Here is a 27,066-nt window from a genome sequence, read left to right on the forward strand (position 1 = left end):
CCCGTTTGGAGTTAAAATAGTAGAGCATTTCTCATTCGCAAATCATCAAATACGTACATTTGGCAACTTGTATATTTGCTAAAGTTTTTCCTGACAACCATTCGGAAGGGAGAAGGAAAACAATCTTTATGGGTAACATGGTATAAACTGAATCACTTCCATTAATTATAGATTATGTATCAACAATTTCTCAGCAATTCGGACCTGTGTTTGACATAATTGAAACAGTCGTGCTAAAAAATAAGCATTCACAAATTAATACATGGAACCATGAAAAAGAAGAGGAAATCGCAACAAAAACTGTGGGCACAAATGTAAGCAAAATCAATTTAAAAGGGCCGGTCATTAAGCCATCCTTCATTGTCAACGTAACTAATGCTTGTAAACTGATTCAAATCAGCTTGGCTCAGCTTATTCGACCAACCCACGCGTTGGGAAGCGTCCTCCTCCCCCGGTCCGTAGCAGCCATCCTCCGCATACGTTAATTGTTGCCTGAACGTAAAGCATACAACTCGATCAGTTTGTAAGAAATTTACGTCCCATGCTAATAGAGTAGAGAGTAAGTTAGGGTTGAGAGATGGTTCTTACTCCAAGCCAACAAAGTTCCAGGCATCCCATCCCTTAGGGTTTACAATGTGTGAAAAATTAGAGTTGTAGAATATGACCCTGGAATAGCCTCTCCATGGCCTTCCCAAGTAGGTCGAACCAGAACCATGCACAGTGCAGCCTTTGAACACAAACCCGTTTGAATCATATGGACCGACTCTTCCCTGAGCTGTGATGTAACCCAAGAGACCTGGCTCTAAAGCTTTTCCAAAATATGCTATGGAACAGTTCTGCATATAAAAAGAACTCACTATCATTTTTATTTAATGGATAACATACAAACAAATTTAGAGCATAATTAACCCAAAATCCTATTTTAAATTGCTTTCAAATGTTGTATAATTAAACATATATAAGAGTAATGCTACATTTCACACTCGTTTATCACATTCATGTCATACCGACTGGCGTAATGGACGTGTTTTAAGTGTCTTACACTTTTGTATTTTTAAGTAGTTGACATTGTAAGCCACTTAAAACATATCACGTTAGCCGCTATAAAATGAATGTGATTGAAAAATGAGCGCGAAGAATAACATTACTCTAAACATAATGCACATGATGTGAAAAAAAAAAAAAAAAATTTCACCTGCCAAGAAATTAATAACAAAGTTATGCATGCTCATGATCATAATTTACATGTTAATAAATAAATACACAAAATTAAAATAAATGATATTTATATATATATATATATATATACCTCAAAAATGGACTGTCCAGCGCCGAAGATAAAATCAATAGCACCCTGCATGGTGCATTTGTTGTAGTAATGTCGCCCTTGAACATCCCACAAAGTGTCTTGCAACCCATAAAACCCACATCGATAGAATGCAGATTTATCGCCGCTAATCATGGCTGCCACCGCCGGTGCTCGGGGGTTATTATTAATTGGATTGTTGTATGTATTCTGTTTAATTAGGTTAATTATGATACAAGGAAAAGTAACAATGTCATTTTTGTAATAAAAGGAAAAGTAATGGCACGTATTAGCATATGATTGGCAATTTGTGATACGACTCGCAAAGTACGTACTTAATACAAACCCAATATGAAATTAGCGGGTTAGGGTTTGTTTGTCAGTTTAAGGCTGACTTATTTAGTTTTATACATATGTTTCAACATAACCTGAACCTGATACGCGACATTTAGGGCTAGTAATTTTTTATACGACCCATGTTCGACTCCTCCTCCCGTAACCAATCCATATTCTTTAGAAATTTAACATTTGTTTTTTGTAAATCTTTATTTTATCTTTTATTATTCGATCATAAAATCGACATAAACACAACACAAACATAACGAGTTAGGTTTTTAAGGGTATAACCCATTTAAATTTTAATTAAATTGGTCGAAATATAGTCTTATATCTTTAAACGACTCAAACTCAACACGCGAACATGTACGAATTGACACCCCTACACGAGCACAAAGTTCTTTTATTGTGTAAGGTAACAGGAAAAACATAATTTGAAAATGAGCTAATTGTGAAGACTTGGACCTCCATAATTAGCTAGGTTTACATGTATATATACATGATATAAAAACATTAATTAAATATCTTACACATGTTTGCATGCATATATCGATCTCATCCCCATGTAAAGGTACATGTTTGCATGCATATATCGATCTCATCCCCATGTAAAGGTACATGTTTGTGAAAAAGAAAAAAGAAAAATCGTTTTTTTCAATATTGTAAACAAACCTTAATTATATTAATTAAGACTGAAAAGGATTAATAATTTCTTACCCTAAAGCTTATGCTTTTGGCAACGAAATTATCTGCTTGAGAGGCGAAAGTAGGGCTCTGTGCAACGTTGTCATGATCATCCCATTCAATCCATGTCTTTTTCTTTCCCTCTCCTTTTAGGATGATATATTGCTTATCATAAGGGATCATCACCTTTTCTCTACATCCACAACATAATCTTTTTCAGCAGAAAAAAAAAATAAAATACAACTTACAATATTTTTGTTTAATTATATATATATATATAAAGCACATATTATTTAGGTTGTGATATAAGAGATTGAGAGTGTGTTTGGTATTGTGATTTTGTAGACTAAAAGTAGGATTTTAAATAAATAAATCACATAGAAGGTATTATTTGGGAGTGCTTTTTTTTAAAAAAGAATACAATTTGAAAACATAAAAAAAAAAAAAAAAAACTGCGTTTTCAAATTATAGGCAATGTGGTGCGTTTTAAAAAATGCACAATTTTAAAAGTTAAACTACGATTTTAAAAGCCGAATAACGCTTTTACCAAACGCTTAACTGCATTTTTAAAAATCATATTTTTAAATGGCATGTTTTAAAATCATAAACCCAAACGGAGCCTTAAACATGAACAGCTAGCAACAGAAAAGTGAAACAAAAATAATACCTATAGGTGCCGGCCTTGACCCTAATACAAATCCAATACTTGTTGTTGGAAGGAACGGCATTTATAGCCGATTGAACGGTGGAGAAATTGCCATGGCCAGACTGATCGACGGTGAACGTTTGATAAGGTAACTTCTTACTGCCGACTTGTCTGTAATATTGACCATTTACTAGGCCTAACTCAAAACCCACCATGAGACTAATACATGCACACAAATGGTAGTACCATCGCAGAGACGCCATTTTTTTTTTTTTTATCTGCAGTAGTACTGTACGTAGAAACAACTGTGGAAGGTAAAAGATGTTTGATTTTTTATATGATGGAGAAAGAAAACAAACCCTAAAAGGATGAGATCACTAGTATGGAAGGTTTTTAAGATCCTGGCATGGCTAGCTGAATTCTCTACTTAAAGGGAGGAAGATGGCCGGATTTTAGAGGGAAAGTCAGATGTCTGAATATGGAATAGTGTTCAATAAGAGTTAAATAAACGATTCTGGACAAGATTTTCTTCCTTTTTTTTTTTTTTCTTTAATTTCTCTTTTTGGGTACGTAGGTTAATTTCTATTCTATTATTGTTTTATTTTTCAAGTTTCAGATTCTCTTCCTTGACTCCCTCTCGATCTTTCTAAGCCCACAAAATTCCAAAAAGGAATGTTCTCTTCATTGCTCTAACATATTCTTTCCATCTTATGCAAATTATATTTACTGTTCTCCATAAGAGAGTAAGGGCTCGTTTGGGTGCGTGATTTTTTTTTTTTTTTTTTTTTAATTCAAAATTACGAATACCGAGAAAACTTGTTTTTTGAAATTATGTTTGGATTGTTTAGAGAACCTGAAACAAAATTAGAAAAAGTTTAATAAAATCTCAGTAGAATTTAAATTCTAAAAAATAACTGGCCCAAACATGTTTTTAAAAAATAATAAAATATAATAAAAAAAAATTGTTACCCAAACATGCTCTAATAATTTCCTGGTGAAATTGTTTTTGAGAAAGGTAAAAAAAGAAAAAAGAAAACGTAAGTGTTTTAAGCTAAAGGAATTAAAGGTAGTAATTTTCAGAAAATCATTTAAGGAAAGTGTCACAGAGATGGATTATAACAAGCTGTCGAAGTTGATGAGTCTTAAGCATTGAAGAATTTAGAAGATTGTCGATTATGTTAAGGTTAATTCATGTGAGATTCAGCTGGGTCTTACGTGGGATTCACATATTTATGCTCTAGGGTTGTTATAATTAAGATCCATAATTTAGTTGCAAATTAAGTGATTTAAATGCCTGGGTAGATCTCTTAATCAAATTGTAAAATTGGTTGTAAAATTCAGTTTGTCAATGATTTTGTAATAAAAATTATAGTATTTCAAGCATTTTTCTGTCAATTATGTGATGCATTTCATTAGGCTTGAGAGTACGTCCCATCTCGATTTGATCATAACTTCAAGTATCCTCTACTTTCCATTCTAGTGCAGAGATTCCGATCGAGCGTTCTGACAAAACTAGTTCTTTAAAATATATGCATTCGAGAGTAATGTTGAAAAATTACATTTTTATCCTACAATGTTAACTTTATAGTCCTACCCAACACAGCCTTGGATAAGTAATTGTTAAATAAAAAATAAAAATTAAAGATTAATCGAGACCGATACGTCAACATTATGAAATAATTATATTATAAAAATATCGTTTCCTAGCCTTACACGTACATAGCGTCAATAGAAATATTCTATTGCCGGCATGCATGTACGTATAGTTGACTAATTTATGAGTTTTTTCATTAGAGTTGACTATCAATATATAACGTTGCATGGAAACTGACCCTTCGAAACAATGATAAAATGGACTCCTTGCTGAAGTTTAAGAACTATTTTTTTTTTCTTTGTAATATATGTTGTTGGATCGGACCTTCGACTATCTTATCTGAAAATTCATTGGTGTCTAGTGAGAGAAGCCAAAGCCTTTCATGGTATTCGAAACCGCACATAGTAAAGTATATTTGAAGAGCCGTCCACGTGAGCAGAGCGGCACTGTTACATCCCAACAATTCCTCCCTCAACATGGTAGTATGATACTCCCGCGACTCGAATTCATGACCCTGACTCCGATACTATTTGTTGGATCAGTTATTTGACCATCTCATCTGAAAACCATTTGGTATGTAGTAAGGGAAGCCAAAAAATTTTATAACATTCAAAATTGCACCCCACTAAAATATTGGTAGAGCCATCTACATGAGCAAAGCCGTACGGTTGCATCCCAATTTATGTTTCATGGTACAAATCAAAGGCATTTGAAGGATGTTTCATGGTACAAATCGGATATTATTAAATTTGCTTTTGCTCCGGCGTTCCATGGCCTGCAGCGAAGAATCAAAGCTAAGAGTTGACCCAAAAAAAACAAGTGAGGATTATAGTAATTATGTGCATACGGTTTGAGTCACTTTTATTTTATTTCGGTTGAATTATATAAAGGTTAGGAAAATATTCCTGTATAATGTTCGAAACAAACGTAAATTGATTTTCGTCGTAAAATATTTTTGGTAAAATTATTTTCAGAATTTTTTCTTAAAATATTTTTCGGCGTTTGGTTTGCACAAAAAAATTAAGAAATGTGAAAATCATAGTCTGGCAACTGCAGTCGGAATCCGACAACGTCTAGTCGCTATTGCCGGATTCCGGCGAGCAGGTTTGGCCGAATCCGGTCAAAATTGCCGAATTCCGGTCGAACTCCTCCGGATCCCTGCCATTTTGGCCAGATCCAGCCGAATCTGGCCAGAGCCGACCGAATTTCAGCCATGTTGGCAAGATCCGGCCGGATAAATGGCCGGATCCTGGCCATTTTGGCCAGATCCAGCTGGCTTCTGACTATGGCTGGAATCTGGTCTGTCGGCTCTGGCAACAGTGACCAGATGTCGTTGGATTCGGGCATCAGCAGGATTCCGGTGGCTGGATGTTGCCGGATTCCAGCGCCGGCTGGATTCTGACGAAAGACTATTATCGAATTCTAATAATTGGATATCAAACGTGCATGCAAGGGCGAATAGTTTAATTTCGGAAAACGATTTATAAAAATTAAAGAAACTTTTACAGTCAAATTGAAAATGATTTTTGTTGACCATTATTTTTGCCCCTGTCAAATACCGTAAAATGCCGAAATTATTTTAAGCCGAAACAAACAAATTATAAGTATAACCACACCATTTCTGTGCTATTTTCTTGTATAATCACTTCGCCGTGTGTTGGCTTAAAAATAATAAAATAAAAAATAAATAAAATGTGCTTCTAAAATATCTAATTCTATGACAGTTTTAACGGAATATAAAAATAATAAGTTTGTAGAGATAAGTTCTCCCATAAGATAACATTTTTAAAGAAGACTAGTTTTTTATTAAAGCAAACCTTTTTAATTAAATTGTAATATTCTATGTTTCTTGCATGCTAATCTCATTTTTCCAGCTAGTTAATAAGATTGTAATATTCTGTTTCTCGTATGCGAATCTCATTCTTCAATATAGTTAATAAGATTGTGATATTCTATGTCGTCTAATGAGGGTGAAGAGATAATACTTCTGTAGAGATCTTGTGTCAATTACTAATAACATTTTCTGTTGACACTTTATAAGTTATTCCCTTTTTTGAAATTTTCTTTTAAATTTAGAGAAAATTTTAAAAAAGTCATAAAAAGTTGCCTACAACAGATATTCTATATTTTCTTTAAACCTTAAAAATGCTACATTGCAACCCAAATCCCAATACTTATTAAAAAAAAAAAAAAAAACTATACACCATCATCCTTCTTCTTCACGCAATGTCAGCAAAACTTGTTCCTCTTCTACACAACGTTTACGAGAGAGAGAGAGGAGACTGAAGAGAGAGAAAGAATGACATTGAAAGAGAATAAAGAGCATTTTGTTCAAGCCGAGCGAGAGAGACTGAAGCATGGTGGTTGAGCCACCGTTGTCGTGCAGTTGGTAGCGGCTGGAGTAGCAAATCTCGGCCCTCTGCCGGTGTGAATCTCGGCCCTCTTCCAGTGTGCTCTACTCGTGCGTTTGGTTAGTTTCTCGGTGTCCAAAATTGCTCTTTTATACCGGTTCTGAAGCAAAAGAATTTTTGGAGAAAAACAAATGGACTACAAGGAAAGGAAGAAGAAATACCTTGATTTGTTGTTTTAGTTTGGTTCTGCAACCAACACAAACCGATTGAAGGTGGGAAATGAAGAAGTTCACGAGAGAGAATCAAAGGAAAGAGAGAGAATGCGTCCTTGAAGAGAGAGAGAGAGAGAGAGCAATGTTTAATAAATTAAATAAACAAAATAAAATAAAGAAAAAGTAAAAAATAAATGGTATAAATATATATATTTTTTAAAAAACTATTGTTAAGTGTACTAAGATATAAAAGCAAAAAAATAATTTGGTTTTATAAATTTAGAAAAATTCATTAGATAGCGGCCGATAATACTCTAACAAAGACAAATTGTATGGCAAATCAAGATTTTCTCTCATATGACTCATACCTTCAAACAAATCATAAATTTTTTGATTTGAAATGCACTTCCCATATGATACATTAAAATTTCGGATTCTCTTTGATTCTTTAGTATCATTTGCTTTGTCAAACAAAATATTTAACTTTGTGCCCAATAGTCTATTTCTTCTACACATGCAATGACTACTAAAGAATAAACCATTTTCTCTTAGAAGAATTTTTCGTCATGTGGCTTTTATGTACCGATCTGATAAGTAATTTTTCTCCATCTATATTTACCCTATTTAATGATAAAAACGGTAATAGAAGGTCATTGAAAAAACCAAAATCATGTTACAAGCTTCAAATCATGGCATCCAGGCATCACTCAAAAGAAGAGATAATTGATAACACAAAAACATAGCTAATTTCGAAATCCCAATTTCCATGCCAATGTATCCCATGACATCTACTTGAAAGGCTAATGGAAAAGTAATTTAAAAGCAATCCAACTCTCAGATTCTTCATTTAAAAAAACTTGTCTCAACGGATCAATATTTGATGGGGGCAATAATCTCTAGCTGTGGGCCAAGCTTCTCCTCAGCAGCTTTCTCAGCTTTGACCCTCAGTTTTGTCAATTGCTTCTTTCTCTCGTAAGCAACCTGAGCCCTCTCCTTTCTCTTCCTCTCAAGCTCCTGCAGAGGTAAATGGGGTGAAAATGTTAGCAAAGCATTCACAAGCAAAAATAGTTGATCACAGGACAACAATAGCATTAATAATGAAATCCTGAAAATGATACTAAGCAACTGACTTCTTGATTTTCAGGTAACAGAGTTTCAGATAGAGTAAATTATTTAATGAAATATGAAAAGGCCACTGCAAGCCACATTAAGATAAAAACAAAATTTAACTTGACTGAATTATATCTGCATATGATATGGCTTTTATTTTGTTAAATATGATATCTGCATTATCAAAAATATAATTCCAATACTAGAGAGATCAGATTTATACCGAAAGCAACCAGATTTTAAGTTAACAGGAAGAACAATTGTTTATCTGATTGCCGCATGATATCACAAAGATTACTAGTCAAAACACCTACCATGGAAGTGTATTCTCAATAGAAGGTGATAGCAACTAGGTAACAGAACCAAGAGATGGAATTTCAGCAAATACCTCTGTATCAGTAGCTAAACAATTCTTCCATTTTTCACCATTTAATGGTACTATACATATTGAAAATGTACATGCCATAAGGGGACTTGTAACTATCAAGGTTGAGCCGTGAGTTAAAAAAAATGAGAACTTGGCTTTGAAAAACAAATGTAAACTTATAATTTTCAAGGTGGAGTATGAGGCCTAAGAAAGATAAGTTGGAATTTGGAGGCAGAAGTATTATGGTTCCACCGCTAAATGCTTAGACTATACAGAAACACCAGCTGAGGCAGGTCAAAATTCAAGCAAGTACAAGACAAGACTAACATTATACAGATATTTCTATGAATAATAATTTTATTCAAATAAATGGGTAAAGCCCTCATACACGAAAGTATTCAAGAGAGACATACCCTAAAGGCGTCTACAATCTATACAATCTAAAAAATTTACAAGATCTCAAATATTCGGAGCTGAGGAACATAAACTACAGCCCAATCCAAGAGCTGAAACATTATACACATTCCCCTAGTATCTAGAGAAAACCAACAAAAATTACGTAAAGAGAGAATGACACAAAGTAGCTCGCGAATTGTCACCTTGATAGTTTCATAGTGGTTCCACCCGACCTCTGATGAAAGCTTGCCCAACAAGCAGTACTTGTGTCCTGCTTGAAGCCTCAAAACCCTGAATTTCCCAAAACCCAGAAACAGCAATCATATATATTTGAAAACAATTAACTAACTAATAAAGTTTAAAACAAAACACAAAACTCAAAACTCAAGTGAAAAAGAAAAAGAAAACTCACTTGAGAGCATCAGGAATGACCATGCGCTTAATCTTGTCGTAGGGAGGTGGAACCCCCTCATACGCCTTGAATCGAGCAAGTGCTGCGGCCCCACGCTTAGTCTTGTGCGGAATCATCCTACAAACATCAAACAAAGTTTACATTTATCACACGTACACCAAAAGGAAAGTGTAAAAGACCCAGTTTTCCTAAACCGCAAATCTCTTACAAAAGCACCAAATGGGTTTCAGAGTTAGGTTATGTATAACCAATGAAACAATTAACCAAAACCCAGATCAAAAAATATCTTATAAATGTAACAAATGGGTTTCAGAATTTGGTAACAAACGAAACAACCAACAAAAACCTAAGATCAAAACTTTCAACAAAACACGAGCACAAAAATAAACCCAATATACAGAGAGCAACGCACCCACGAATGGTTCGCCAGAGGATCTTTGAAGGGGCGCGGAAGTGGATGGGGCCATGGGAGGGCTTGGTGTTCATGCGCTTGCGAAGGAACCTCATGTACTTCATCTTCTGGCGGACCAAACCGCCGGAGATGGCGATCTCCTCGCACCGCACCACCACCACCTTCTGCCCGTTCAGCAGCTCCTTCGCAATGATCGACGCCAAGCGACCCAGCATGTGGTGCCGCGCGTCCACCACCACGCGCTTCGCGCAGATCCCTGATCCCGACACCATCTCTGTCTTTCTCTCTTTCTCTGTGAAGCGGCCGGCTGGGGAAATTGGGTGTGGGAAATGAGGGTTCGAGACAGAGGCGCTAGGGTTTTGAGGACTTATATATGTTGGCTGAGGGTATGATTGGGTGGTTTTGGGTATATGTGTTTGTGTGGTTGGATGAGACTTAGGGAAAATCGGACGGCTGGAATGGTAGAATGGTTTGGATAATTAATAAAGACGGGGGCAGAAGAATTGGAGGTTTATTGGGCCAATATTAGGTCATGCCTTTTTGGCGGTGGAACCATTGTCCCAACAGACTTTTTATAATGGACCTTAATGGCCCAAGCCCATATTGAGTAAGCTCACAATATCGTAAGGGGTAAGGGCTAAGCCTAATTTAAAAGACTAATTTTATTTAATAAACGGCTATACGACTATTATACAATTTGATGATGTGACAGTAAAATATTAATTCTTGAATAACTCAATTTAAATATCATTTTAGGGATCAAACTAGGACTTCCTAATTGAAAGATATCACCCTTGACCAAATAGTTTTATTATATTCCATTCTTTAATTAGGAACAAATTAAGAGAAGAATTTGTGTTACATGCATTTATATTTGGATTTGGGGATATTAAATTTCAATTGGGGTAAACTAATTCAACAAATAAAGTCAATTTATTGTCATTCTACAAAAGATTTAAGATTAAATCTCACCTGCATCAAAGAAGGGAGGTGTATAATTATCATAAATTAATCAAGTTTTGATACACAAAAAAATTACATAATTTTTCTTTCTCTCTTGTTCCTTAAATCTCCCAGGTGACTGGATTCTCTTGTTGACACTACCATCTATGTAATTATATAATATAGTCATCAGCTCTTTGGATACAAATTAAAGTAAGAATCAAACATGTCCAGGTTGAAGTAAACCATCTCAATTGAGTACATGATTAACTATCTTATGATTTATACCAGTACCCCAAACGTTGAAAAAAGATAATTGCAGTATTTTTGGACATATATACCAAAACGGTACTTTGATGTAGAGCAACTTGTGAATAACTTTATGGAGAAACTTGAGAGGGAAATTTCAGTCGATTGAAAGGATATAACATGCAGCTAAGTACTAATTTTTGAGAGCTTCGATCAAAGTGATGAGGTCTTTTAGTACATATTCTCGTTTGATCGAGAATGCAATGTTTTCTTTGATCGATCGAAATTAATGTTTCATAAGTCAAACTTGCGGTAAGAGCAGTTCTGCACTCTTCTTTTTGTTAGGGTTGTGACCCTACTCCTATTTAAGCTCAATAAGGATGGTTTGGCCGACCATACTTTGTATTATTCATTTTTCTCAATAAGAAAAAATTAGGGAGTATTTTTTTTTTTTTTTTTCTGTTTTTTTGCAATTACTTTTTTTTTTTTACTTTTTTTTTAGTATTTGTGGAAGGATTATGAGTTATTGTGTTTGTAGATTCAGTTTCTCAGTACATCACGCTACATCATACTAAATCTCAGGGTCCAATAGGGTTCACCTTCGATGTCCAGCTTCTTTCCACCTAAAACTTCTTAAATATTGCAAGACGCACAAAAATATAATCTAGCTTATTATAGACACGATAGCCTGTTAGAGCACTAGCAGCAGATTCCCAACAATTTTTTCTAATTTAGGAAAAATTTAGGGAATCAAACCATCTTTTTTTTCCCTATACAAAAATACTCCACAACAGCTTCCCTTTACCTTTCCCTATATCATTAAAATAATATTTTTGGCCTTTTACTTTTTTTTTTACTTTATTCCTTAAGCTGCCGCATCTTTTTACCTCTTCTTCTTTGAAGCCATTGATGCCATTTCTTTTCTTTTTCTTCCGGTTCTCTCACCTCTGTCTTCTTCTCCCTCTCATCTGTCTCTCTCTTTTCTTTTCTTTTTCCATAAAATCTCTTCTTCTCTCTCTCTCTCTCTCTCTCTCTCTCCATCTTCTTTCTCGCTCTTGTCTGCATCTTCTTTTTTACTCAATCGCTCTCCTGTTCTTTGTTTCTTCGTTTTTTCTTTTGTTCACTCATCTGTTTTTGATTGAGAATGAGAGAGGACAGAGAACAAGAGAGAGACAAAGGCGTGAAGGGAAGAGCGTCGTTGTCCATCTCTGTCCATCTCCACCGACGGCATCAGAAGCTTCAAGGAGGAGGAAGGGGATTTTGTGGGAGTTGAGGTGGGTGGCGGCGGCAAGACCCGCAAGGAGAGAGGTTGAAGATGACTGAATGAGTGAGGAGAGAGAGAGCTGTTTTTTTTTAGGTTGAGAATGCGTAGAGAGAGGAGAGAGACAAACGTTTTTTGCCATTAAAATAAGCTGTTGGGAAGCTACAGTGCTTCCCAAGGATGACCCTCTAAAATAGGGTAATTGCTGTGACTTGATTTTTTGTATTTTTTTTTCAAATTTTTCCTATTTTAGGGAATAGAATTACTTATAGGACATCTGCTACTAGTACTCTTATTGTCAAGGTTTATATATTGAAAAGTACTACACAGTTTCACTCTCACACTCTTAAGTGCACATGCACTCTTTAACGTGGCACTCAAAATCACCATTAGATCCAGTATTCAATTGTGAATCTGTGATCCATTTAAAATCTGATGGTGATTTTTAATTCTACGTTAGAGAGTATTCACTTAAGAATGTGAAAATGAAGGTACGTGTATATCATATACTAGAGGTAACTTAATGGAGGCTATGTCACGTCTTGAGCAAACTGAAAGGCAAGTTAAATTTGGTCGGGAGGAGGGCAAGCCCCCTCCCCCTTCCGGTCTTGAAATTTTTTCTTAAAATATTTATATAAGCTTAAATTGATAAATAAAGAAATATTAAATTTTAAAAAATTAATCATTAGTCTAAAAAAACTAGGTAAACTTTGTTTAAATAAATGCAGCCTATTTTAGTTTACCTGTAACATGGAACCTGCTTAATTATGAGCATGCTCTACATTTGCAAAAGAATGGTGTCAGCTTGTAAACGCAAGGACGCTCCCATATATGTGGGTGAAAAACCATTACCGATTTCAATAAAAGAACCAATATATATATATATATATATATATATATATATATATATATATATATATACATCTTACTTTACACTGAATTTTAACCAAGATTATGTTATAAGTTAAGAAAACACTAGCTTTAATTATTGGAATAATATTGTAGATCATGTCAAAATATATCAACTAAATTAACCACAAATCGATTATTCTGTCCCCAAGGGATAGCTCAATCAGCTGGGGACTACGCTTCATGAAGCGGAAGTCACTAGCAAGTTCGAATTCTCCCTCCCCCCTCTTATATGGACATGTCAAAAAAAAAAAAAATGATTTTTCTGAGTTTATAACTATTCAATTTGGACATGCAACCACTTCTGACTTCTGAAAGTATTTTGCATGTTCTCTCATTTCAAATTAATTAAGCAATTACTATAGAACTTAAAAACGATTGAATATAATTGTCTATCAGCCTTGTTGGGTTGTCTCTAAAAAGGAAACATATACCTGTTCAGATCGATAGGTGGGATGCAATTCGAGTTAGATTACTAGCTACAAGTAAATTGGTGGAATCTAATTTGGTATCCTATATATATATATATATATATATATATATATATATATATATATATATGGTTGTTCCTAATTAAGTATGCATTAATTTGTGATGTGGTTAATTGGTTATGAAAGAAAGTTTAACAAGAGGGGAGAGACTTTTGAAATGGGGTTTTAAAGGGGATGTAATGTGTCACACCCCTCACCTTAGGGAGTGGGCCTAGTTTGTATATGGGTTCTTAGTGTTGGGCTTTGTTGTGTGGGCCGATGATTTTAGGCCTAGTTAGCTTAAATAAAAATTGGATCGAAGCCTTAAAAGAATACCACAATGACTAATGACATTTCCTAATTTTAGTGTTTTAGTCTATGGCATATTTTAAACCCTAGTGACATGCATAATTTAATGGTTTGATATATGGCATATAGGATAATATGACTTAAAATCCTATGATTTTCACTCAACATAGAGACATGTTACATGCACATCACTTGTACATTTTTTGTACATTACTTTTTTAAATCAACCATTGAATCTGTATGACTCACATGTGAATCCTTGTAGGTCCTACAAATCCAATGATTGATTTAGAAAAGTGATGTACAAAGGATGTGCAAAAATCATTTCTCTTTTTTAAGTATTAGACTTCAAGATAAAACTTACTATCAACCACCTAGAATTGAGAAAAAGAAACTTTGCATTGTTTTAACCCTTAGTTTATGAAACTTTACATGCTATTGACCACCTAGATTTTGTAAAAATAACTTTACACTATATTATCTCTTAGATTTCAAGACAAGCTTATACCAACCTTTAACCATTGGATTTCAAAGTATGGAACAACCCCATAACCCTTTAGTTTGAAACGCAAGTCTATGGATTGATGACATAGCTACTTTTATGGGGTTGATCTTACACCCCATTTTTTTTTATTTGTCACCCCTCCCCAATCGCACACGGCAGCCCCCATTCTCCCCCTCATTCTCCCATTTTTTTTCATCTCCTCTCAACTCCCTTCAAGTCCTCACTCAACCAATCCAAGTACCCATGCCTCCATGAACTCAAAACACTTGTTACCACCTACTATTCCATAATATACCACACTACTTGGTATGTGGAGAGCTTCGTCAAGTCCACATCTTCTACAAAATCACATCATTGTAAGCAACCCATCATTTCTTTCTTTCAAAATCTTCATTATATGATATGCTTAAAATGTTTTATAGAAGTTATTTAGATGATGCAAAACTCATTTGAACACATGAGAGAATGATTTTGTTGTTGTTACTAAATAGGAAAATAATTTCATGTAGCATTAAACCCATGGATATTCATGAGATTATGTATTAATTACCTATTCCATGGAAAACATGTATATTATGCTTAAACCTATATGTGGTTTTTTTTACAAAGTATTGAAATAAATCCATGTGAGCCATAAAAGTATGACTTTGATGCTTTTATTAAATGACCATATGTTTTGTTAGGTTGCCAAAAGCAAGTGTTTAGAAACCCAACCATTTTCTTATAAAAACTTGTGAAATCATTTAGTAACCAAAATGCATGATTTTGTAAGATGAGAGTTTATAACCAAAAGAAAAAAAAAGAAAAAGAAAAAAAGAAATCTCTTAAGTGTATGTTTGCAAAATATGCTTATATCTTTGTAGAAAATACATTTTTCTTAAAAAGTGAAAACTCCGCAATGACCATTTAATAATGTTATTCATGGAAATGACCTAGGATCTCATACCATAAGTCCATAGTTGTATATTGATGTGAAAAATGATTTTAAAAATGAGCAAAGAGTATGGATTTTAGTAAACTTCTATTACAAAATAAAAAGAAAAATCTTATAGTATAGTTCTTTTGAATGATAAAATATTTATAAACATTAACACTTAAAGTGATGTTAAAACTATTTTATGAAAATACGTTATTTCTCATATATGGCTTCAAGAAAGGCTTTGAGTTAAATCTGAAAAAAAAAATTTAATGATATGTTTAAGTGGGTGTTTGATCCAAAATTTATTAAGTGAGTAGTCTTATATGTGTTTTGGGCCAATGGGCCAAGTGACTAAGTGTAAAACTCTAGTTAGGCCTATTTAATGAGTTATGGGTCTTAGTTGGTTAACCTATTTAGAAGAAGGTCCAAATGAGCCATTTCTGATCCATACCCCCCATTAAAACAATTTTGAGACTTTTGGAGAATAACTAAATCATTTTTTTAAAAAAAATAAAAAATAAAAATGATATTGCAATATTAACTCTATTTTGGTTTCTTTATTCAAAAGTATGAAAATATTAACAAAATAAGTTAGAATAGAATATGATACTTTTCAAAAAAATAAAGAAAAATGAGGGAAGAAATTATCGGATTTATTCCTTACCTTATTTCTTAGAAGAAAACCTTTTTAATAATGGGGTAAATATCAGAAATGTCAGGTAAATTAGGATTTAGGACCGACTTCTAGTATGGATTTGTGTGCCTAGCATAGGGCTAACTTAGGTGAACCTTATTGTTCAGATTTTAGCAATTGTCGCGTACCTTTTAGTGCAGTATCGAGGTAAGTGGTACTCCTTACTCCTTCCAAATGCATTTCAATTCCAAAGATTATCAATTTCGTATTATACATGTTAGGATGGATTACTTTTGAAAGTTTAATTAACCTGCAAAGTAATGTTTCATTTTTACCTTAATATTTTAATGACATGTGCTCATTATGACATTTATCTTAATTTGTCAGTGCTTTATCTTCCTTTTTTAAATGTCATCATATGATTTAAAAGTCTATTTCATCAGAATGATTTATAACTAAGTTATCACTTAAGAGTAGGTAAAAATGCTTAGTATCAAAATAATGATTTCAAATGAGGAAAGCTTATATTTTAGTAATTTTTCCCAAATGAATAAAATTTTCCAATAAGTTAATCAAATGACCAGGGTACCCCCAGCTATAGGTGTTACCAGATCCTCGAAGGTTGGATCGCACAATCCCATGCGTACAGAGTGTAATAGTATGCGAGGTCATAAATGACAAGTGAAAAGATAAGTTTTTACTCGTTCAAGAATCATGTATTTACATCAAGCTTGATGAAAGAATTTGATTTATGAACTAAACATATGTTTTGTTTAGTAAAACTAAGAAAAATGTTTTAAGAGCAAAAAATGGAGTTTAATTAACTCGAATAATTATTTTATGTTATATGCTTAAGTATCAACTTCATATTTTAATGTTACTTTATTTCATAAGGTCACAACCTCAACCATTTTAACTCGGTTGGAAATATTACTTACTGAGCCTTTCGCTCGCCCTTACTTTATTTGCATTTTCAGGTCTCATGACGATTGTTATAGGTAGGGGTGTAAACGAGCCGATCCTGAGCAGGTATTGCCTGTCCGGGATCAGCTCGTTTAAGTAACTGTAAAGCTCGAGCACGACACGAGCTGAAAAATCCTGTGCGAGACCGGCTCGCATAGGAAAATATATTGTTCGAGCTCAAGCTCGAGCTCGGCCCATTTCACAATTCAAAATTATTGACTTCAGCATAAAAAAATAATAATTAAATCACGAAAGTTCAAATAATGTGCAAATTGCACGTGTTAGGATAAAAAAAATAAATTTAAGGAAAAACAACTTTTGTTTGTAATTTAATTTTTATTTATATATTAGTGATTGATAACAATTTTATAAAAATGACGTCGTATGGAGAATAGGAAAACTGAAATTCATAAAATAAAAATTCTATTATTCTGAAAATATTGACGAATTATAAAAGAAGATAATTAATATATATATATATATATATATATATATATATATATATATATATATATATATATATATATATATATGAAAAATTCAAACTAGACAATACCACTAATGAATTATGAATATATATCTATTATCTAATATGTTGTGAAAGTATGCATTTGGCACAGATGGCAAAAGCTTGTGAAGCAATAAAAATAACAAGCTCAATTGATCTTGACTCTTGAGGGTAGGTGCTACCATGGTATGTTGGTAACGCCCATAATGGCGGAGCCGGGAATTCATGCTTGAGGAGATTGAAATGAAACATAAATTTTTCAAGATCTTTTATAAATTATAATTATAAGATTACAATACTTATATGTGATGTGGATTTAGTCAATACTTACATACTTAATAAATAAATATAGATAGATATAAATCATATTAATTATAATGATGTTTTCATATAATCTAAGCACTATCATATGATCTCGATTAAAAAAGTATTATCATTCAATTTTTGGCATTTAAAAAAATAAATTAATAGTCAATATAAAAATTAACTTATATTAAGTTGAAACATTAACAATGTTTTACAATGATAATTATTATATTATCATATGGTCATATATATATATATATATATATATAATACTTTTTTTTTTTAAAGTCGATTGATAATACTAATTAGATCATATTTAACGGTTACATAACACAATGTTAAATCATATGATCTAAATTATACTGATAATTCATAACTTGTGAATTGTGATTATAATTAATATGTAAGTAATTCCAATTCTAATAACTTAATTTGGGATTTTATGAATCACATTATTATTATATATGAATAATATGATTAAGTTTCATAAGTGTCATTATATCATATTAATAATGTGAATTCATACTTACCGTAATTTACATATGTAATCTATATACATAGTCATTGCATCTAAATATTACTAATAATTATTAAATACTTAAAATCATAAATCATATTCATTAAGTGTATGAGTGTATCTAACTAAGTATCTAAATACGAAACCATTAAATTAGTATAAATTTGCATACTACATCATATATGACACTATTTAGCTATAATTATATATGTTACTAATATGTATATATATATATTTATGATTATGAATTATGAATCATATCATATCACTTGATTTATGAAATTATCTATGAATCTATAATAAATAATTAAGTATGATCATTATAAATTTATGAGTCATAAATCATAATTATAAAATTTATCATAATTCATAACTACCTACTAATAATATTAATATTATATGATTATATGATCTAAGTATTATCATATGATTCATATGATAGTATATTTAAAATATTAACATGATATAACAATCCGTATGTAATGATTATTAAATATTTAATGATAATACTCATAACATATAATAAAGTGATTGCATATTTTATATTTACATGTCATATGGTAGTATGGTACAATGTTATATTATTATATGATCATATAGTCCTATAAATTATAATCCTATTATATTACATGAATAATTTGATTAAGTATCTAGATTGTCATTATATCATATGACTAACAATTAATTATTGATATTATTCACTTTTACTATTTTATATACATATGACCAATTAATAAATATTGACTAATAACTTTTATTATTTGTTACTTAATTTATGCTTACATAATACACATAGTATATTATTCATTAATATATATATATATATATATACACGAGTCAAGCCTTAAATAACGAGTCGATCCTTATATGAGCGGGTTCACGAACTTTAGTCGAGTCGAGCCGAGTTTACACGAGTTTGTATCGTTTAATAATCGAGTTTGATTTTTGTGTTCACGAGTAGCTCATTTAATAATCAATTCGAGTACGAATCGAGTTTATTTAAGCCGATCTTGAGTAAGCTTACGAGTAGCTCAGCTCGTTTACACTCCTAGTTATAAGTGGCTGGGATGCTTAGGTTTTCTGGGGGGATTAATTAACTCAAGTAATTATTTTATGTTATATGCTTAAGTATCAAGTTCATATTTTAATGTTACTTTATTTCATAAGGTCACAACCTCAACCGTTTTAACTCGGTTGTGAATATTACTTATTGAGCCTTTTGCTCGCCCCTGACTTTATTTGCATTTTCAAGTCTCATGACGATTGTTATAGGTGGTTGGGATGCTTAGGTTTTTTGGGGGGATTATGACATTCATTTAAGTTACTTTTGTTGCATCGATGTGATATTGTCAAAGTGTGTCTCAGGCACATTTAAAAAAAGAAAAAGAAAAGAAGGATGTATGTATTGTTTTCTCAAGGTATGCATTATAGTGGTCACAAGTGCTCTAGATTCTAAATAGGTAATCTTTACACCTCTGAGGGCCGGGCTTGAAGTTAACAAACCGGGTCCCTCAGGCCTGGGTCGTTACATAATGTGTTTATTTTATAGAAGTTGCATTGAAGGTACATAGCACGTAGAATATGGAAGGAAGTGCTTAATAGTAGATCCTTATGCGGAATGTGATGATATTATCAATCGCCAATCGGGGATTAAAAGCTTTGAAGAGTACTAAGAAGTTGAGGGTTGTTTGTGTAAACTCAATTGGAGTGCGACAGTGTACCATAGTTGGAGGCAGAAAAATGAATTAAAACATGGGAATTGAACGAGCTCAAAACAGAAGAGAAAATTCTGCAATATATTATTTGGAAAGTTAGAGCTTGAGTTATGGTTAAAGGTGTATTTAAAAAGACACAAGGAAATTTAGATCTCTGATTGAGTTGGACTGTTGGAGGCTGCCAATGAATCTGCTTTGTTGCAGTACTAGAAATGCTGCTGCATTAATATAGATATTGCGTAGGGATATGCTTGGTGCTTTGTAGAGTTTGATTGTTAATTGATGAATTGGCTTTCTGGTATACATGATGGTGGTAGTTGCTTTGGTTGCTAGCTATTGCATGTGTTAGTTGTTGATCTAGTGAAATTGCTGAAGTATGTTGTAAGTGTTTGTTTTTTAATAAAATACCCATTCATCCAAAAAAAAAAAAAAAAAATCTTTAACACACTCAATATACAAATCAAACAAAAGAATGTTGAACTCTAATGCTTTTCAAATGAAATTCATTCCACGTTTAGCAAGTAATTTTTTTGTTTTTTTTTTAATTGCCCTTGCATATACGTCAATGTCAGCAAAATTATCATCAATTAATGTCCCTTTTGTAACAAATATACTAGCTATTTCAAAAGCACTTGATGTGGACTGTTCATGCAAGCTATTTGACCAATGGTAAGAAGAGTGAGACCATTTTCATTTTTGAGTTTGACGCTGCAAGAGCAAGCAGCTGGTTTTCTCTGGCTCTGAGAAACCCAAATCCCTCCCACATGGGTCAGCCCCCGACATGAACGAGGTCAACTAGGCAAGCACGATTGAACACGTACAGAAGAGAGAATGCCTAGCTAGGGGACCCTTTGAAGCATGGCATCATCTGATTGCATGCAGCCTAATACTACAAAATTTGTCATTTCTGACAAGTCAACGACCCATGGTGGGCAAGATGCAGGTACAAGGCCTCGTTGACCTTCCACATATACATTCAAATCATTTAATTCACACAAACACCATGCCAGAAATTGTCTGCACAGCTCCTTCACTGGAACCCTTCCCCACAAATTAATATCACACACAAACCAAGAGAGATTGAGATAGAGGGTGCATGTGGGATCGAAGTTACATCTAAACTATAGAAAAAAGGACAACACCAAAGCCTTATCATTGAAGTAAATCAATATCTCTTCTCAAGAAGCTTAAATGTTAAGAATGGGGATATTGGGTTGAATCTTTATACCTAATTCATGCATATATGGTTGCATATATATAATATTGGCTCAGAATCCACATGTAGATTCACATGCGATAGATTATTATATATATGTCTCCTTTGATGACTTAAATTAAATACTGAGAAGAACCGATTTGTGATCAAGATCTATTGAGTACGTATTAATTCCTTCAAGGAGAAGGAAAAAAAGGGCAATCCATAAAAGAAAACATTATACATGCATGAGTCGTGATTGGTGCACAATAAGGTGACCCACCACATGGGTCCCACCCTATGTGTTTTATGTTGTGCAAAAATCTTTTCCCATAAATGCATAGAGATATCCTTGAGTATATATATATACTTTATCATGACATATCTTTATGTCGTGGAGAATGTGTGATAGTAAACAAAGTTTATAAAAATCATGGACTTACATTATCTTAAAAAAAAAATATTGTCTATGAAACTCAAGATTATTAATTATTTACCAAAATATTTGATAATATTCTAAGGAATAGATCGAGAGAGAGAGATCTGAGTAATTAATTAATATTCATCACCAAGACTAGAGGAGTACAAATTAATTTTGTTTTTAGAGTAAAAATAGAGAATATTCTAAAAGAAAGAGGCCACTGAATCACTGATCATCAAATCCATATAGCTATATACAGTTAACCACGTGTATGAGGGTCATACGCGTTGCTAATTGCTGGCCACGTGCAGTTAGCCGCGTGGGTCTCACGTGGTTAATCTGGATGTTACTAAATGTGCAGTTAGTAAAGTGTATTTTATACACATGGCTAAATGTATTTTTCTTTTCTTTTCTTTTCTTTTTTTAAAAAAAAATGGAATTTTTTTTTTTTTTTTTTGCTACGTATTCTTAACACACGTCGCCAAAATCAGTATTTTTGCTTAAAAAAAAAGTTTTTTTGTTTTTGTTTTTGTTTTTTTCCTTCCTAATATTGTATACGATATACGTATATGTACGTATATCTCACTGGATCCGGAGAAAGGACCGGTGTATCCAGCGAGATCCGCTCTGGATCTTCGTCCAACTCGTCGTCGACGATGTCGTCGAGATCCAGCGAGAAAACCCACGCCACCGATCGACGAAAATACCCACTCCAAAAATACCCAGTTGGCCAAGAATGAGCAAAAAACACCAACAGACACCAACTACTCCGGCGACTAACAAAAGGACCCAAAAAAAAAGTAACAAAAATACCAAAAATCACCATCAAAAGGACCCATAAATGACCGGCCTCTTCTCCATCATCGACGACTTTTCTTCTTCTCCGGGTGTTGGCGATCGAGTCGTGTGTCTGGGTGGGGGTGAGTCGTCGTCTGCTGAGAAAAAAATACAAACAAAGTGAGAAATTTTTTTGATGAAAAATGGGGAGAGACGAGAGAGCTGGGAAAAAGAAGAAAATCGGGAGAGTTGAAAAAAAAAAAAAGAAGGAAAAGAGGAGAGATGAGAGAGAGAGAGAGATTTCTAAAAAAAAAAGAAAAAAAAAATTGAGAAGCCAGGCAATCGCCTTGGCTTTTAAAAAGAAATGAAAAAAATAATTAAAAAATTAAAATCAAAGATAAACTTAAAACAGAGGCGCGACCCTTCCCCCCAAAACATGCAAATGGCAACGTGGTCATAAAGCATGTTACTAAAATTTGAAATTTTAAAAATATTTTAATTCCTAAAAAAAATTAAAAAATATGAATATTTTAGCCACGTGTCTTACTATACACGTGGCTAATTGGCAATGTGGAAATTATACACGTTGCTAAATGGCCACGTGGATTTGTACACGTGGCTGTATGGGTACGTGTAGAAATCCACGTGGTCATTTGGCCACGTGTACACGTGCCTATTTGGACACGTGTATTAATTACACGCGGCCATTTGGCCACCTGTAATTAATACACGTGGCTAAATGTTTTCTCACTGCATTTAGCCACGTGTTCGTTATGACACATGGCTATTTGGCCACGTGGCTACAGTAACGGCTACTGTAGACACGTGGCGAATACCACATTTTTTTGTAGTGTAGCTTGCTAGGCATGCATTGAAGATAGAAAGGAGCTCATCCTTCTTTAGCTAGATTACATCACATGGCGCTGTTTGAGGGATAAAACTGAATATCAGTTGAACCGAGCTCGCGATATCTTCAGCTGTGAACCTCGATTCACTAGCAACCTGCGCGCATGTACGCCATGCATTTATATAGCACAATTAAAGTTTAACCAAAAAATATTGTAGTTTTTGACATAAAATTGCTCTATAAAAGTTATATACCTTGACATTGAACGAATAGAGAACAGTTTGTACGATGGTGGTGATGTTGGTGTGAAGGATTTTAAGCTACAAATCTTCAAGCGCTGCGATGGTTTTGATGAGCTGGCCTGGTCTTCTTCTAGAAAGAATTTTGATCATGGCGTCAAACCCTAGAAGCTTCACCTCCACATCAGCCAAACAAGACTTGTTCTCAGCTATCTCCTCTTGGAGTTCGATCTCAAAGTCCACAAGCATGAACTGATCATTTGGAATAGGTATAGGAGGAAAGCATGGTGGCTGTGGCTGAGACGCCTGAGGCTATTGGATTGCAAGAGACGAATCAGCCTGTCTTGGACCTTCTCCAAAGATTCTTCTCCGCTTCTGTGATTCTAAGCATTGCAGAAGTTGCTCCAATTCCCTCACAAACTCAATGGCTCCCCCAATAATAGAAGCTTGATCCCCCTGAGAAAGAAAAATAGTATTTCTTTCATAATCTTTCTCATGATTAGAATATAAATACAATGATTCATTTCTAGCTATCAGTTTAAACTTTTGAGATAAGTGACAATTAAATATATACTCTTTGCACGTATGAACCGGGCATGAGGGATCTCAAGACACGAAGATGTTCATTCATTTGCTTCCTTCTGTTCCTTTCAACCGCAATCAGGGGCGGAGGGGGGGGGGGGGGGGGTCGAGAGGGGGCCAATTCCCCCCTTCAACGCCCAATATTTTTTTTAATCCCCGGTAAAAGTTCTCCAGATGTCTTGTTTGCCCACCCTCAGCCACTTCATCAAGGGCATCGACATTATGAGCAAATTTTTTTCCAGAGGAAGACGACGCCGTCATGCGAGAGTCTCTGTATTTTTCTTGTTTTACAGTTACTGAGTTTCAGACATTTAGGTTAAAAGAAGAAGGAAGACGACAACGACTTCTTCTCAAGTCTTTTAGATTTTTTACTAAAACGTTGCGTTTAGATTTAATGCCAACATCACGTAAATAATCCAAAACGCGTCATGTAAGTGGAAACAGCGCTTCCGCATAGGAAAATAGGAATGATTTAGACCGTGTTTCTAAAACTGGGATTTGGTATTATTGTGAGCCTCATCAAAATTACTAACTATAAGCCCATTCACATTTCACGCCAATGTTTTTTTTTAGATACATGAGAACCAATTACAACAGGAAATAAAAAACAGAGCAGGGCCTGGGCAACCCAAAAATAAAACTAAGAATGAAAGTACGCGGGGGCAATGCTTCCAAAGATGCAAGTCCATTAGCTCGAGGCAGGGATGCCACAAAGCTAGGGTCACCAATAAAGATGATTTGGCAAGTGTATTGATTCACTAGAACCCAAACACAAAAACAGGGGTACACAAGGGGAGAGGAGCAAAACAACAAAGCCCAGAAATACATAAAAAGAAAACACAAACAACAGCTTCTGAAGAAAGGTGGGAGTCGTTCCTGGAGATGCGTGAGAACCACGCGCCACCCAAGGGCGGCCTCTCAACAACAAGGGGAGCCAGAATCTTTTGGAGCTGCCGGGGGCTAAAGCAGAAGGTGGAGGAGGAGGCAGGCAAAAGCTCCACGCGCCGGATGTTAAGAGGAGCGTTCGGGCGCGTGGGAAGCACGCGCCGACCTCCAGGCGACGATGGAGGTGGAGAAGACCACCGGCGGACTCCTGAGACTCTGGTGAACCTGTTGCCGAGGAGCATGTCTTGAAAAAGAGGATGGAGGTGAGAAGATCCAAGTCCAAAAAACCAAACGCACAAAACCTTAAAACATGGTGGGAGATGGGGGATAGGTCGAATAAACACTGCTGGTTAGAGGAAAGCAAGTAGAAAACTGGAAAAGGAGAAGATAAAACCGGTGCAAAGCGGGCACGGGAATAGATCAACCGGGGCATAGCCGGTTTGGGTTGCTGAGAGAAAACTCTCGGATTTATTAGTTTATGGGGAAGAAGGGCGAGTGGGTGGATGGGGAGAAGGTGATGATGGTGAAGGGGCGGGGAGGGAAGCTTCCCTCCCATGGAGAAAACAACTGCACAAGGGAAGTCAGTCGTGCGAAATATCGCCTTAGAGAGAAGTGAGAGCTTCTCTCTCTAAAAATCGCTCCTTTATCTTTTTTTCATCTTCTATTCACGCCAATGTTGTTTTTATCATCAACTGAACCAATTTTTTTTATTTTTTTTATTTTTTATTTTTTATTTTTTTTTCTGATTTTTGACCAATAACAAAAGCAAAAGAATTGGTGTTGAACCGTCGGTGTCAAATAACAAAGGCTCTCCCAAAGAAAAGCTATAGGAGTAAAACGGTATCAGTTGTTAATGGTGCTTAGGTATTAACAACAATAAATCGTAAGTTACATTTATATATTTTAAACAATAATTATTTTTTTTTTGAATTATTTATTTATTTTGATAGCCACAATTTTTAATTTTTTTAATTAATTTTGTTCAATTTTTTGTTTTTTTTTTTTTAAAAAAAAAAAAAAAAAAAATTTGCCCCCTCTAAACCAAAATCCTGGCTCCGCCACTGACCGCAATGTGAGTCATCCGTTGGCTCTCCACTTCCTCGCTTGTCTTAATACTTGATAAATGGGCTAGTTATAAAAGCTGTAATTCCATCCCTACTTGTCATCACTGTGACATTAGTGGTCATATCCGCCCTAGCTAATTGCTTCCAGATTCGTTCTCAAAGACCTTGGGATAGATCGCATGTACCTAGGGAAGGTGAACTAGGTTTTGAGAACCAAGTCAAGAACTTAAGTGATTAAGTTAAGCTTATTAGTGAGAAGCTAGAAAACTTCACTCCTAATGAAAAAAGATCTGTCTTGGCTAATAATAAGAAGAAAACTTCCAAACAAGTCTGGGTTAAGAAGGAGGATAATCTGTGTCTGGTTGCTCATATTGCCTCAAAAATTCTTGATACTTGTTTGTGGTATTTGGATAGTGACTGCTCTAAACACATGACATGTGATAAGACTCTACTAAAAGAAGTTCAGATGGGTAAAGGAGGAAGAATCACCTATGGAGATAGAAATCAATCCAAGGTTATTGGAAAAGGGATTATCGATATTTCATGACTTGGAGCATCTCAGGAAGCTTTGTATGTGGAATGGCTCAAAGCAAATCTTCTTAGCATCAGCCAATTCTGTGACAATGATTTGGTGGTTCAATTCTCCAAAAAGGAATGTAATATCTTTGACAGCAGTGGCGAGTGGCTTATGGAGGGAGATAGAACTACTGACAACTGTTATGGTCTTCCTAGTCTTACTTCTGATCCTCAAATTATTTGCAATAAGCCAACCATAGATGTTAGTGAACTGTGGCATCAAAGATTGGGGTATTTGAATTTCACAGATATGTTGAAGATTGCTAGCAAAGACATTGTCAAAGATCTGTCTAAAATGAAGAAGAATGGAGAAAGAGTTTGTGGTCCTTGCCGCTAGGGAAGTAAACTCGAGCAGCCCATAAGAAGACCTCAGGTATTCTTACTTCCAGAAATTTAGAATTGCTGCATATGGATCTTATGGGCCCCACTAGAACTGCTAGTCTAGGT

The 27,066-nt window shown here is 34.3% G+C and overlaps 2 protein-coding genes and 1 pseudogene across 2 annotated transcripts; all 3 read right to left on the reverse strand.

Annotated features, from left to right (window-relative positions):
• Positions 1–162: 162 nt before the first annotated feature.
• LOC133858749 (probable pectinesterase 29) lies at positions 163–3,475 on the reverse strand. The gene is made up of 5 exons (XM_062294216.1): positions 2,994–3,475; positions 2,360–2,519; positions 1,310–1,516; positions 589–836; positions 163–492 (listed from the first exon to the last, which is right to left on the reverse strand). Exons 1-5 carry the CDS (start codon positions 3,233–3,235, stop codon positions 330–332), a joined length of 1,020 nt encoding a protein of 339 aa, XP_062150200.1. The 5' UTR covers positions 3,236–3,475; the 3' UTR covers positions 163–329.
• Positions 3,476–7,782: 4,307 nt separating this feature from the next.
• Positions 7,783–10,181, reverse strand: LOC133872361 (large ribosomal subunit protein uL13w-like). Its single transcript, XM_062309861.1, has 4 exons — positions 9,827–10,181; positions 9,415–9,531; positions 9,206–9,293; positions 7,783–8,143 (listed from the first exon to the last, which is right to left on the reverse strand). The coding sequence occupies exons 1-4, from the start codon at positions 10,096–10,098 to the stop codon at positions 8,000–8,002; spliced, it is 621 nt and encodes a 206-aa protein (XP_062165845.1). The 5' UTR covers positions 10,099–10,181; the 3' UTR covers positions 7,783–7,999.
• A 13,141-nt stretch (positions 10,182–23,322) lies between these two features.
• Positions 23,323–26,224, reverse strand: LOC133868609 (transcription factor FAMA-like; annotated as a pseudogene).
• Between the last annotated feature and the right edge of the window lie 842 nt (positions 26,225–27,066).

The sequence above is a fragment of the Alnus glutinosa genome, chromosome 1 (genome assembly GCF_958979055.1).
Source record: "Alnus glutinosa chromosome 1, dhAlnGlut1.1, whole genome shotgun sequence".
Taxonomy (NCBI): domain Eukaryota; kingdom Viridiplantae; phylum Streptophyta; class Magnoliopsida; order Fagales; family Betulaceae; genus Alnus; species Alnus glutinosa.

Bases quoted from the DNA above. Each gene is read 5' to 3' on its own strand.
- LOC133858749 (XM_062294216.1), bottom strand. From the start codon at position 3,235: ATGGCGTCTCTGCGATGGTACTACCATTTGTGTGCATGTATTAGTCTC. The intron at 1,517-2,359 runs GTAAGAAATTAT...CTAATTAAACAG, and splicing joins CCAAAAGCATAAGCTTTAGG to AATACATACAACAATCCAAT. The intron at 837-1,309 runs GTATATATATAT...TTTTATATGCAG, and splicing joins CTGGACAGTCCATTTTTGAG to AACTGTTCCATAGCATATTT.
- LOC133872361 (XM_062309861.1), bottom strand. From the start codon at position 10,098: ATGGTGTCGGGATCAGGGATCTGCGCGAAGCGCGTGGTGGTGGACGCG. The intron at 9,532-9,826 runs GTGCGTTGCTCT...TGATGTTTGTAG, and splicing joins CTCTGGCGAACCATTCGTGG to GATGATTCCGCACAAGACTA. The intron at 8,144-9,205 runs GTGACAATTCGC...TTACCTCTGCAG, and splicing joins ACCACTATGAAACTATCAAG to GAGCTTGAGAGGAAGAGAAA.